The sequence below is a fragment of the Panthera onca genome, chromosome A2 (assembly GCF_046562875.1).
Source record: "Panthera onca isolate mPanOnc1 chromosome A2, mPanOnc1 haplotype 2, whole genome shotgun sequence".
NCBI lineage: Eukaryota > Metazoa > Chordata > Mammalia > Carnivora > Felidae > Panthera > Panthera onca.
In genome coordinates, this window is record NC_138340.1 from 119283990 (window position 1) to 119298583 (window position 14594).

Below are 14594 nucleotides of genomic sequence, written 5' to 3' on the forward strand. Positions count from 1 at the left end.
ACAGATAATAAAAGCAGGTAACCACTCATAGAAGTGCGGGCAGAAAGAGACCACTGCTGGGACAAAAGGAAATCCTAGAGCATTGGAACTGTATCGCGTCTAGAACCGAGGTCTTCCAATGAACAAAATCTCTGTCAAGCAAGCACAGGACTGGACCAGGAGTTGGGCTAGAGCTCTCGAGTTAGGGGTTGCAGTCCTAGCCCTGTGGTCCGCTCCTTCACTTCTCTCGTTTCCCTACTTTGTCATCTATAAAATAAACGGATTCATTTAGACAGGATTTTTAAGAGCCGGGCAATGCCATGGTAATAGTCCATGTAACTTTGGACTACCCTTTCAACCTAACTGGTAAGTTACCTAACTTTCCGGTCAAAGTAATAATTAAATGAAAAACGCAAATCCAAACGGACCCTGTTTGACTAGGTCTGCGAGCGATTCCTGGGAGGCCGAAGAAAGAGGAGGAGTAGCCGAGCCGGGGTAAAAGGCCGGTCTGGAGTTTGGATCCGCCCGCAGAGCTGGTGAAAGGTCACGTTTGCAGAGACTTTTCAGCTGAATGGCCCGGCCCACCAAGCGCGGCGGTGGCGGAAGGGGCGGGCCCACAGCCGGAAGTGACGTGCCGCCGGCTTTTTTGGCACTGTGGGGAGGTGTAGCCGGTCGGGGGAGAGAGGTAGTGGTGGCGGAAGAGGTTCGGCGGCTGATGGCGGCACCGGCTCGGAAGCCTCTCTAACGCTCCCTCTGTCTTGGGGCTCCTCGCAGGGTAAGTGCCTTCCCCGACCGGCTCCAGCGACTTGTGCGGGGCCCCAGCTGGAGCTCTTTGGGGGCTCGCGGTACGCTCCTCAGCTCTTAAAGAGTCTAGGGGCCTGGCCAGTCTCGGGAATGATCGCCGTGGTGACGATGCAGCCAAATGACGATGCTTTCCTTCCCCAGGACAAACTTTTCCTTCTGGACTACGGTTGTAACGGGGGTGTGGGCAACTTCGGTTAGCAGTGGGGCTGGGAAAAACGACGGGTGGCCGCCCCACACGGCGGGGAGGCCCCGGGATAGGCCTTCGCGATTTGGGGGGAGCCCTGGGGGACGTGGGCACTGTGGCGGGGGCGAGTGACACGGGGGAGCCCCGAAGAAGAACCTGTCTTGCCCGAGGCCCATTCTGGGGTGTGCTCTGAGGGCAGTATGTGTGCTGCCGGCGTAGGCGAGCTTGGGAAAACAGGTCGAGTCCGAGGCTCGGGTTTGCTCGGGTGGGGTGAAACCCAGGTGTTTTGGTTTGTGTCGCCGTTGGAGAAGGAGGCGGAGACTCACTGCGCCGCCTCCGTTTGCGGGCGGGGGGCGGAGTTAGCTGTTGGGGCCGGATCGCAGCCTTCACCTGGGCTACAGGTCTGGTAAACGTTTCTTTCGTCTATTTATGGGTGGCTCCTACGCTTAACGTTCCGAGGGATCTCAAAAAAAGAAAAAAAAGTCTTAAGAGAGCCACACGTCTTCTTTTGCTTAGGCAACTTTTCTTGATTTCACAACTCTCCCTTTCCTCCACCCAACACCCTGCAGGCTCGCAAGTTGTGGTCTGGTCCCGACCGGTCTCCTCGCCTGGGGCAATCTTTGTTTGAATTGGGTGTGGGTGGGTGTGTGTGTGTGTGTGTGTGTGTGTGTGTGTGTGTGACTGTTGATACATTTAGTTCCCTTTTTAATAATAGGTTTATTTGAAAACACGGTGGCATTTGACTTTCTGTATAATAGGTTTTAAGGCTTCAAACGTTGCTTAGCACAAGGATTTACAAGGATTTAGACGGGAAATCTTACTCAAGTCTGCATTATACTCATTGTAAAAGTTCTACAAACAGCGCGTACTGTGGCACTAATTACGATTTTCGTGCTCGGTTCCAAATCATTTAAAGAGATGAATTCAATAACATGTTAATCTAAAAGTGGGACGATTGCCCCTCAAAGTCCCATGCAGGTAGAGAGAAGGGCCTGAGGCCAGGCCTTTGTTTTGTTCTTAAACTTGGTTTCTCGAAGTATTAAGTTAGAAATGACTTATTCTTTTCAATTTATTTTTTGCAACTTCAGACAACATCCTGTTGTTTTTTCTTGTAGTCACATTGAGTTGTATACCTGTTTACAGTTAATGCTGTAGCCATTTTAATGTTAAATATGAAACATTCTAACGATGCTCATGTGCTTTGGGGGAGTACATATGTGAGGTTCATTGGATTTTAGTTTTTTGGATTTTGGATATTACTAAGTAAAATTTTGGCTGTATGCTCTTCTGGCTTTTAAAGTTTATTTTGGCTCAAATCCTTACAGAAAGATAAAAATTCTCTTTATATGGGCCAAGATCATAGCTTTTTATTTTTTTTTCTCTCTCTCTCTCTCTTTTTTAAATAAAGTTTATTTTAAGGGGCGCCTGGGTGGCTCAGTCGGTTAGCCATCAGACTTCAGCTCAGGTCATGATCTCACAGTTCGTGGGTTCCAGCCCCGCATTGGCCTTTCTGCTCTCACTGCAGAGCCAGCTTCTTCCACCCACCCCCCTCAAAAATAAAAATAAAATCTTTAAGTAAGTTTATTTTGAGAGAGCGTGAGCAGGGGGAGGGGCGCAGGAGCGAGAGAACACCACACAGAGCGGTGCTGACAGTGCAGAGCTAGTCGCGGGACTGGAACTCACCAATCTTGAGATCAGGACCTGAGCGACATCAAGAGTTGGACGCTTAACTGACTGAGCCACTCAGGTGCCCCAAGATAGAGTTTTTTAGAAGCCACCTTTAAAAACAATCTACGGAGTAAATAAAAGTGGTATGAGTGACACCTGGGCAGAGTGTAGTGGTACTCAGCTGTAAAGAATTCTAGAGATAGGGATGCTGGTTGTAAGAGTGCAAATTAACAGATTGTTGGCTTTGCTTCTGCCTTCCAAAAAGATTTCAGATAACATTTTTCTGCTCTATAAACCAGCTGATAATCTTTGAGCTAAAGTATGAATAATTGGAAACTATTAGAATGTTAAACAGCTTTTCCTTCAGATATTTGTGTGTCCTATGGGACTGAAGTTTGGAGATAATTTTAAAAGTTCATATATTTTTAACTGAAGATTTTAAAGACTTTTTTTTTTTTGCTGAGTTTGTCATTCACTATATATAAGGTGTTCTATTGCAGGTCATACATGGAGCTTTTATTACTGATCTTTACTTACAAACATACGCAAAAGGAGAACAAACGGTGGAAGGAACGACCATTTTGCTAATCTTGTTTTATCTCCTCCAAAACATTTTTCCCCCTGGAGTTTTAAAAGCAAATAAATCCTGGACATCAGGATATTTCACTTATAATTAGTTTAGTGTCTTTAACTTGATAAGGACTTTGGGAAAAAAAAAAAAAAAAACCCACAATTACCACAATCCTATCACACAGAACAAAATTCAGAGTATATTTTCTAGTTCGCTTGGCTGAGGCTTACATTTTGGACTAGTCCAGCAAAATAAAATAAGTAGCAGAAGCCACTGGAAAAATACTACCACAAAAGACAGATTTGTTTTGGGCTTGAAAAAGTTCCAGCAGGAAGAAATACAACATTGAAGTGCTTCCACCTCTTCCCTACCCCCCCCCCCAATTTATTTTAGCTACTTAACTGAGTGCCCACTGCACGTTATTTGTCTTTTCCTTAGATATTGATGAATCCCCAGAATAACACAATTGGATTTTAGACCAAAGACTTAATAGTATAAAGTTTACAGCATAATTCATACAAAGCGACTCTAGAGATGTTCGGGAATATAGTAGGAAACATGGAAGAGGTCAATGCAGGCAGCAAGTGTATGCATTTCAGACTTGGTTTCCCAGCTGAATTTATTTGGTTCTTTAATTCTTGAGTCGAAAATTTTTGCTTAGCCTTCGTTTGCATCTTAGCGTACTCACGTTTCTGGAGATGTACTTTAGAGAATGGGAAGTAAAATTTGGTCTAGTCCTGCTGCTTCCATTTCTCTTTGTGTGTGTGTGTGGGGGGGGGGGGGGGGGCTATATTTCCTCTCCAGCTGAGGTGCAGTTTGTTCTTTTCCTCAGGATGTTAGTGAAGCGACACTTCCCAAGCATTACCACAAGGTGATGCAGTGACTTTGCACATTAACCTCTCCACTAGGCTTTGTGTCTCTGCCTGTTTGTGTGTGTGTGAGCGGGTGTGCATGGATATTGGGTAAATCTGCCTGTGAATCATCTTGATACATTGACATTCTCAGTGAATTTCAGCATTTTTTAAAGCTTGCCCATCTTTTCATTTCTTTATCTGAGTAAGGAGTGAAACAGGACTTCTATGGGAAATTTTTATTTTACTATTGGAAATGGATTCATTCATGTGGTAATTACATTCAGATTACATTTACCCCTGTTAAGTTTTTATGACTAGGAAATGTATTGGAATTTAATTTTTAAAGTTTGAAAAACTAGTAATGAGAGTGGAATGACTTGTAAAACATTTCTGTAGTTATAATTGCATTGAAATTTTTAAAAAGGGAGGAAGGAGTGTTGGAGAGAGATTAAGGTTATTAGGATCACAAATTATCTTAAGATTTATAATCATGAATATATTTAAAGTCTGATTTAGGGTTTTCTGTTAAAAACTTGAATTTTGGGGGGAAGGTTTAAAAATGCAGCTTTATGTTAATATGTTTATTTAAAACAGTGAAAACAATGCATTTATCTATACTAGTAAAATATCAATTAAAAGTTGTCTTCACACAGATTCCTCTTGAGTAAAGACTGTTGTGTGTACTTTTTGAGTCCTTTTTGATCAATTTATAAGCATATAAACAAACATACATAAATACATAGATCTGTACCTTCTTGCTATTTTTCATCTTTTCAGTGAAGTAAAAGTTTAAGATTGATTATGGATTTTTAAGACACTGTTGTAGTTGAGGTTAAACAAAAGTTTAAACTTCACTGCCTTGTTTGATAACATAATCACAGCTTTGTTAATTTAGTTTACTTTAGGAAACATGATAAATTTTAAGAAAAAGTTTCATTCTTAAACTGCTTTTAATTAAAAACATGGCAACTCATTCTAATCTAGCCTTATTTTCTCCTTAATAAATACCCTCCTCAGAGAAACCGAAGTATTCATTTTCTTTGTAGAAAAATATTACTGATTCACTTGTCTCAGTTTTGGTAGTTGAGTCTGCTAGAGGTTGGTTTCATTGATTTAGCTATAGCTTCTCTTACTGATATAACCAGTACTGAACAATATTTCAAAACTGGAATTGATGGGTTATTTTTTCCTTCTTTATGAAGCCATTGACTTGAAAAGAGATTATCATTAGTGACTTTATTAGCACCATGACATCCCCCTGAGCCCAAATTAGGTCAGACAATTCAAAGCAGCAAAGTAAATAACACTTCATTTATTTTATGCAGAGTTCCCAATATTTGTAAGTAAGTGCTACCTTTTTTCATTTTACTGAAGGCTTTGGCATACCAGCTGGGGAATACTAGTTAAGTCCTTCTGTGAAATAGGGCTGCTGGTCATAAAGCCTTTTTGTTAGTGCAGAGATCTTACCTAGAAGGATTGCTACTGAATGCGCTCTCCTTACCTTGGAATCCTGGCAGAGCTCACACCTAGCTAACAGTCAACCAGACTGGTATTCTAGCAGTGGCCTCTAGGCTCACCATTGACATTCTCTTTATGAGATGTCCAGTATATTGTTTCAGTAAAGCAGTACTTGAATAGAAGTTGAGCAGACACAAGAAGAAAAGTGGATATTTTCTGAAGTGTTATTATTTTGAAACTTCAAAAATTTGCTAGTATTTCAAATAGGTCAGCAAAAGAAACATATTGTAAAAGCATGTTGTCTGAGATCTTCTTAGCAATAAAGACTTTTTTAACCTTTATTTTTGAGAGACAGAGACAGAGCATGAGCATGGGAGGGACAGAGAGAGCGGGAGACATAGAATCCAAAGCAGGCTCCAGGCTCCGAGCTGTCAGCACAGAGCCCAACATGGGGCTCGAACTCACAAACCATGACTTGAGCTCAACTCAGATGCTTACCGACTGAGCCACCCAGGTGCCCCAAGACTTTTTTAATCGTTAAAATGAGTATAGACTAACACTGTGTTTGCCCTATAGAGACTTTATTGATTTGTGAAGTAAATGAGATTAATTTGGTTGGCAAAAATCTTGCCTCTTTTTTCCCCCATCACGGAGATTTCTGTTGTGATGACTAAGAAGCAAGTACTATAGGGATGTTGTCATAGTTTATGTGTACTGTAGAATCAATAATAATTGTACTGAGTCTGTGACACACGTATAGATGGCTTTTATGAGTAAATTCTCAGTTGTATCCTTTTTCTCAAAAAGTAGAGTACAAAATGTGGAAAATATTTGTGTCTTGCAGATTTTTATAGTTCATTTTCACCATCTCTCTTGTGCTTGGTGTTCACTAAGCCAGTGAACATTCACTGAATCTGTAATAGATTTTCAACAGCTATGTATTTCATTGGCACTATATGTTAAAAAAAAACCACAACAACTTAGTTTTTGAGAGAGAGGGCGCAGTTGAGCAAGGGGCAGAGAGAGAGAATCCTATGAGGAGCTGAGAGAGAGGGAGGAAGGGGTGGGACTGAGAGAAAGTGGGGCTAGTGTTTTACTCAAAGTGGAGCTCGAGCTCACCCAATGTGGAACTTGAACTCCTGAACTGTGAGATCATGATCTGAGCTGAAGCCAGATACTTGACGACTGAGCCACGTGGGTGCCCATAAAAAAGAACTTATTTTTAAATCAGTAAATCTATGGAAAGAGCACATGAACACTGGAAGCCAAGGTAGGATTATTAAACCCAGAATGAAAGGGTATAAAATCAGTATAGGCTGAAAGGAACAGATAAGCTGAGTTGTGTCAAGTAGACCAGCTGAGATTTTATGTGATTTGAGATATCTGAACAAGCGTGTACCAGAAGTCCTGAATGAAGACAGGCTGGGTCTGGGCATTTGTGGAAATGAGTGAGAGGTGGTAATGAATACTTAAGATTACTTGGGGAGGGGTGCCTTGGTGGCTTAGTTGGTACAGCATGAGACTCTTGATCTCTGGGTTTGTGAGTTCAAGCCTCTTGTTGTAGAGGTTATTTAAAAAATCTTAAAACGTCTCCCCAAGTAATCTTTATTTTTTAAAGAAAAAAAAATGCATGCACACACCCATACTTCCCCAGATCCTGCCTTCAGAAAGTCATTGTCATCTTTTCATTTTTTTTTGAGTTCTTTATTATTATTTTTTATAATGTTCTTTGAGAGAGCGTGTATGGGTGGGGGCAGAGAGAGGGGGACAGAGTATCCAAAGCAGACTGTGCTAACAGCAGGGAGCCTGATGTTGGGCTCCCAGCTCATGAACTGTGAGATCATGACCTGAGCTGAAGTCGGCTGCTTAGCTGACTGAGCCATCAGACACCCCTAAAGATTTTATTTTTAAGTAACTTCTGTAACCATTGTGGGTCTCTAACTCACAACCTTGAGATCAGGAGTCACATGCTCTACGTACCGACTGAGCCAGCCAGATGCCACCCAACCCCCCTTTTTGGAGACCCCCTAATGATTTTAATATGTAGCTCAGGTTGAGAATGCTGGTCTAAGGGATCACGAACATGGGTCAGGAATGCAGACACAGAGAGGTTAACATCAATTAATAGGAGCCTAAGACCTAGAGGAGGATGGGTCAGATTGAGGAAGAAAATTACTAAATTCCAGGGTTCAGCATAGAAACACTTCTGGTTCATTTGCTTTTGCTTGCAAACGAAACAATGGGCTAGGCTTTCCAAGAGAGTTGAGAGTTTTTGATTTTGGTTTTGTTTTTTTAATCCTTATGTAACTTTCTGAGTCATCTTATAACTTGTTATTTCCTGGTTGTGTTTTTATATTTAAGCACATTTAAAAAAATTTAACCACATTTTTTTTTTTTTTTTTTTTTTTTTTTTTGGGACAGAGAGAGACAGAGCATGAACGGGGGAGGGGCAGAGAGAGAGGGAGACACAGAATCGGAAACAGGCTCCAGGCTCCGAGCCATCGGCCCAGAGCCTGACGCGGGGCTCGAACTCACGGACCGCGAGATCGTGACCTGGCTGAAGTCGGAGGCTTAACCGACTGCGCCACCCAGGCGCCCCTTAACCACATTTTTAAAGACGAGTTCTAAGTATATATCTTGTCAATAATTATGGCATGCAAATTCTCATGTAATTTGCATTCAATGTTAGCATTTTCTGAAGGTGTAAGGTTTTTTTTTTTGTTTTTTTTTAGTTGGTTTCATTCAACTTACATGATTTACTTGTTACAGATTCACAATGACATCCTTTCAAGAAGTCCCCTTGCAGACTTCCAACTTTGCCCATGTCATCTTTCAAAATGTGGCCAAGAGTTATCTTCCTAATGCACACCTGGAATGTCATTACACCTTAACTCCATATATCCATCCACATCCAAAAGATTGGGTTGGTATATTCAAGGTAAGAACTTTCTGTGTATTTCTTCCACTTAGGTATTCTGTTTTCTTTTTAAGCAGGTTGATACGTAGCTTATATAAGCCTTGTCTTAACTCTGCATTGAGGGCCTTTCTTACAATTGTAAACTTAAACGTTTTGTAAACATGAAATATTTAACAGTACAGAGTAGTATACAACAAATACTGGGAACTTGAATTTGCCAGACTCACCTCTCTTTGATCAAAAGGTTCAGTGTCACTCCAGGTCTTGTGAAAACTTTTCAGAATCCTTTTTTTTTTTTTTCTTCTGTTTTCTCCATTCCTCACCTGAAAAAAGATCTTTTCCTTTGAGTTGTTATATCATTTACTGTCTCTTCCAGTCATTTGTAATTAGTGTTAATTATACAATTCTATAGCCATGTTACTCTACTATTCTACTTGCTTAAATATTGCTCATATTGTCTTATGCTTTTATAAGAGTTTTCTGTTTTACATGACTAAATAGTAAACTCTATGATGGCAGGTATCCTAGTCCTTAAATTTTGCCATTTTTTATAATATTTGTGAATTACATTGAGGTGATCATTATGGTGGTGCTTTACTGTGCTACAGATTTTCTGGCAATTTCATCTCTTTACAATGTAGTAGAGAACTAAAACAAGAGAATCTCTTTGGGGTGCCTGGCTGGCTTAGTTGGAAGAGCATGTGACTCTTGATCTTGGAGTCGAGTTCAAGCCCCACTTTGAATATAGAGATTACTTAAATAAAATTTTAAGTCATTTGAATATTCAAAATGTCATAAATGTCAACAGTAAAACTTTCCTACTGGGTTCCTCTAGATTCTCCCTCAGAATAAATTTATTTTAGATCTGATTTTAATGGTTCTGAAATTTTGATTGGTGTGTATAAGTTAAGCAGCAAACTAGAAAAGAAGAGTTGCTGCTAGAATTAGGGACATTGAGGGTATCTAGAAGTGAAAAATGGCTGTACAGAGTGAGGAGGGCAGAAAAACTATTGAACAAGGGGCACCTGGGTAGCTCAGTTGGTTAAGCGACTTTGAGCCCTGCATCGGGCTCTGTGCTGACAGCTTGGAGCCTGCTAGTGATCCTGTGTCTCCCTTTCTCTCTACCCGTCTCCTGCTCATACTCTGTCTCTCTCTCTCTCTCTCTCTCTCCCTCCCTCCCTCCCTCCCTCTCCCTCCCTCCCTCCCCCTCCCTCTCCCTCCCTCCCTCCCTCTCCCTCCCCCTCTCTCTCCCCCTCTCTCTCAAAAATAAACATTATTTTGTTGAATTTTTTTTTTTTTAAAGTTTGGCATGCAATGACATTTCCTTTTATTATTTTATTAGAGAGCGTGTGCGTAGGGGAGAAGGAGAGAGAATCTTTTATTATTTTTTAAATAATTTATTAATTTTTAAAATTTACATCAAGTTAGCATACAGTGCAACAATGATTTCAGGAATAGATTCCTTAATGCCCCTTACCCACTTAGTCCATTCCCCCCCCCCCCCCAACAACCCCTCCAGGAACCTTGTGTGTGTTCTCTATATTTAAGAATCTTTTATGTTTTGTCCCCCTCCCTGTTTTTATATTATTTTTGCTTCCCTTCCCTTATGTTCATCTGTTTTGTATCTTAAAGTCCTCATATGAGTGAAGTCATATGTTTGTCGTTCTCTGACTAATTCGCTTAGCATAACATCCTCTAGTTCCATCCATGTAGTTGCATATGGCAAGATTTCATTCTTTTTGATTGCCAAGTAATACTCCATTTGTGTGTAGAGACACACACACACCCACCCACCCACCCACCCCACCTCTTCTTTATCCATTCCTCCATCAATGGGCATTTGGGCTCTTTCCATACTTTGGCTATTGTCGATAGTGCTGCTATAAACATGGGGGTGCATGTGCCCCTACAAAACAGCATCCCTGTATCCCTTGGATAAATGCCTAGCAGTGCAGTTGCTGGGTCATAAGGTAGTTCTGTTTTTAATGTTTTGAGCAGCCTCCATACTGTTTCCCAGAGTGGCTGTGCCAGCTTGCATTCCCACCAGCAGTGCAAAAGAGATCCTCTTTCTCCACGTCCTCACTGACATCTGTCGTTGCCTCAGTTGTTAATGTTAGCCATTCTGACAGCTGTGAGGGTGGTATCTCATTGTGGTTTTGATTTGTATTTCCCTGATTGTGAGTGATGTGGAGCATTTTTTCATGTGATGGTTGGCCATCTGGATGTCGTCTTTGGAGAAGCATCTGTTCATGTCTTTTGCCCATTTCTTCACTGGATTATTTGTTTTCTGGGTGTTGAGCTTGATAAGTTCTTTATAGATTTTGGATACTAACCCTTTATCTGATATGTCATTTGCAAATATCTTCTCCCATTCTGTCACTTGCCTTTTAGTTTTGCCGATTGTTTCCTTTGCTGTGCAGAAGCTTTTTATTTTGATGAGGTCCCAGTAGTTCATTTTTGCTTTTCTTTCCCTTGCTTCCGGAGACGTGTTGAGTAAGAAGTTGCTGCAGCCAAGGTCAAAGAGGTTTTTGCCTGCTTTCTCCTCAAGGATTTTGATGGCTTCCTGTCTTACATTGAGAACTTTCATCCATTTTGAGTTTATTTTTGTGTATGGTGTAAGAAAGGGGTCCAGGTTCATTCTTCTGCATGTCGCTGTCCAGTTTTCCCAGCACCACTTGCTGAAGAGACTGTCTTTATTCCATTGAATATTCTTTCCTGCTTTGTCAAAGATTAGTTGGCTAGAGGGAGAGAGAATCTTAAGCAGGCTCCCCATTTGGTGTGGAGCCCGCAGGGCTTGATCAGTGACCTTGGGATGATGACCTGAGCCGAAATCAAGCATTGGATGCTCAGCTGACTGAGCCACCCAGTTGCCCTTTCAGTTTCATTTTGAATCCCTCCTTCCTTGATTTTGCCTGATAGAGGAGTCATTTACTATTTTTTTGTTTTGTTTCTTAAGTCAAATTCCAAAATGGAGACACACTCATTGTAAGCATTTTATGAAATCAGTACCTGTTTTGATTTTATGTGAGCTAAGAGTATCAAGTTAAACTGAGTGAGAATTGGTGTTTTGTGCAAGAATGGGTCAGGGAAGAATACAGTAGGGAAATAAGATTAAAGGAAGGGAGAGGCGCCTGGGTGGCTCAGTTGGTTGGGCCTCCACCTTGGGCTCAGGTCTTGATCTTGCAGTCTTCTAGTTCAAGCCCCGCCCTGCGTCGGGCTCTGTGCTCACAGCTCAGAGCCTGGAGCCTGCTTCAGATTCTGTGTCCCTGCTCTCTCTCTCTGCCCCTCTCCCATTTGTGCTCTGTCTCACTATGTCTCTCAAAAATAAATGTTAAAAAAAAATTAAAAAAAAATTTTAATGTTTTATTTATTTTTAAGACAGCATGAGTGGGGATGGGGCAGAGAGAGGGGGAGACACAGAATCCAAAGCAGGCTCCAGGCTCTGAGCTGTCAGCACAGAGCTCAACGCGGGGCTCGAACTCACCAACTGTGAGATCATGACCTGAGCCGAAGTCGGATGTTCAACTGACTGAGCCACCTGGGCACCCCTAAAAAAATTTTTTTAAAGGAAGGGAGGGGCATTTCTGACAGGAAAGTGGTATAAGCAAAGGCATTAAGTTGAGAATGTTATGAGTACAGGTTAGTTTGACTGGAACATATGTTTCATTTAGGGAAGTGGAGAGAGATAAGTGTGGAATTAAGCTTTAGTCTGTTAATGGAGGACCTTCAGTGTTAGTCTAAACTGTTTGTAGGTTTGTTATGGGTAGTGGTATGTCTTTGTATATGTAGGTATTTAGGCTGGTGTATGATAAATTGTATTTCAAGAAGATGAATCTTTCCCTTTTTTCCTTCAGACTGCTTATTCTGATTTTTAATTTTAAAAATTTTTAGTTAATGGCCTGTTGCCTAAGCCACAAGCTTATGACTTTCCCTTCATATTTAGTCAAACACCAGTTCCATCCATTTTACTGCCTATTTATTTCTTTATTTGTAATATCACTGCCGTAGACTTATGCCTCCTTATCTCTTTACAGGACTATTGCAATAGGTTACTTGTTTTCTCTGCTTTCATTCTTGCCCCCCCCCCCCAATCTATTCTTCAAACTACTCTATAAAAACTATAATATAAAATGAAAATCTGAGCATATCTTCCTTTGGTTTTAAACTCTTAAGTGGTTCTTTATCATCTATGGAATAATGCCAACATTAAATAACTTTACCACTGTGCCTTATAAGGCTTCTTTATATGATTTGATTGAAAACTTTATTTTTTTTGTCATTGCCTGCTTTATATTTTTTGCTTTGGTAATGCTAAACTATCTCTTGTGTACTCCAGAGACTATAACTTTTCTTCAAGAAATAAATATATAAGTGAATACAATTGTGTAGAATGCCCTTGGATTATAGAATTCCCTAGATAATACTTTAAAAGTCCATAGTAATTTCAGGCATACAGTAAAAATTTCAGAATCTATGGGAAGACTCAAGAAATCATGTTTAATAAAGTGGAATTGCCATGTTTATTGCATGTTTTAAACACTTTATGCATACTGCAAATTGCCCTCTAGGATGATTTTGATAGATATGATATTGACAGGCAAGCAGGGAGAAAGTGCCCAGATGGTAGCTCTAAGGGAGAAGGAATGAAAGGAAGGTGTGTGTGGTATGTTTTGAGAAAGTGTTAAGGAATTTGATTTGCCTGGGACAGGTAACAGTTTTAGAAGATAAATGGGGAGGACATCTGGTGGCTCAGTTAAGTGTCCAACTCTTGATTTTAGCTCAGGTCATGATCTCACAGTTTGAGATTGAATCCTGCTTCGGTCTCTGTACTGACAGCTTGGAGCCTGCTTGGGATTCTTTTTCTTTCCCTCTGCCCCTCTCCCCTGCTTGTGCTTGCGTGCATGCTCTCTCTCCAAAATAAATAAACATTAAAAAAAGATGAATGGTTGGTTTGGATTACGTTATGGATTTAATATCTGGCTGATGAATAAAGTTTAGAGGTGAATTTTTATTTTGGAGGGTTGAGTGAGATTAATTGGAATTAGAAGAGAATGGAGGCAGGGAAAATGTTTAGACTATCCTAATTTCCTAGGTGGGATAATGAAGGCCTACGGTAGAAAAGGGAGTCAGTTGTAGGTAATAATCCCTAAGTAGAATCCATGGGGGTTTGTCAGCAATTAGTTGAATGAATTTGGAGTGGAACTCATTCATGGCTTCGGTATATTCAGTAAGGAGGAACAAGGTTATGTGTTAAATAAGAGTTGAGGGGACTTGAGTATGCAGAAGATTTGGTTCTGCTACTGTGGAAGAATGTCATAGGGAATTGGAGATTGCTGAGCATCAGTTTTAGGATTTTATCCAGAAAGGTTTAGCACCCAGAATTATGAGTGAAGAATTCCAAGGTGGTAATCATTGAGATTGCGATTTGGAGAGGTAAAGGTGGGGGAGAGAATGGGAAGGGAATTCAAGAAGACAAAGGATACTAGGGTGGATTTAGGTGCTCTGTTGATATGATTAACTGATTATGAAGTTGGGTAGAGAAATGAATGAAGCTAGTCAAGGGATGTAGACTGGGTTGGAGATTTTTATTTTTTCCTTGTAGTTTCCCTCTCCTCTGTATGGACTGTTTTTGATTATAACTAAAATAAACACGTAACACTGGTTTATTTATACTTTGCAAAGATTTTTCATCAGAACATTATAGTTCCCATTTTACAGATAATGGAATGGAGGTCCAGAGAGAAGTGACTTACAGTTATTCATTAAACTTTGGAGCTGAATCTTGAACCTCATGTAAACTGGCATTCAAGAATTGTTTTCTGGGGGCGCCTGGGTGGCTCATTTGGTTAAGCAGCTGACTCTTGGTTTCAGCTCAGGTCATGATCTCACAGTTTCATGAGTTCGGCCTTGTATTGGGCTCTGGGCTGACAGTGTGGAGCCTGTTTGGGATTCGCCCTCACCCCCTCCCACTCTCTTAAAATAATAAACTTAAAAAAAAAATGTTCTCTGGCAGTTTGAGAAATCTGGTTATCTAAAATTAGCAACAGAGTTCCTAGTAAGTTCAACATGCATTTTATGAGTGATAGAGTTGAAGTAAAAATAGAGGAAAAGATTTAGAATTAGATCTCATGCTGTATTTTTATTGTAAATGCAACATTA

At 40.7% G+C, this 14594-nt stretch overlaps 1 protein-coding gene across 2 annotated transcripts in view; it reads left to right on the plus strand.

The window, feature by feature from the left end:
- The first annotated feature begins 613 nt into the window (after window positions 1-613).
- The window catches only part of TAX1BP1 (Tax1 binding protein 1), an 89810-nt gene continuing 75829 nt past the window's right edge, over window positions 614-14594 (plus strand). For both annotated transcript variants that reach the window (XM_078441110.2, XM_078441114.2), the window contains exons 1-2: window positions 614-754; window positions 8288-8456. In XM_078441110.2, coding sequence (XP_078297236.1) covers window positions 8295-8456 — 162 coding nt within the window. In that variant the 5' untranslated portion in view covers window positions 614-754; window positions 8288-8294. The remainder of the gene's footprint in view (window positions 755-8287; window positions 8457-14594) is intronic.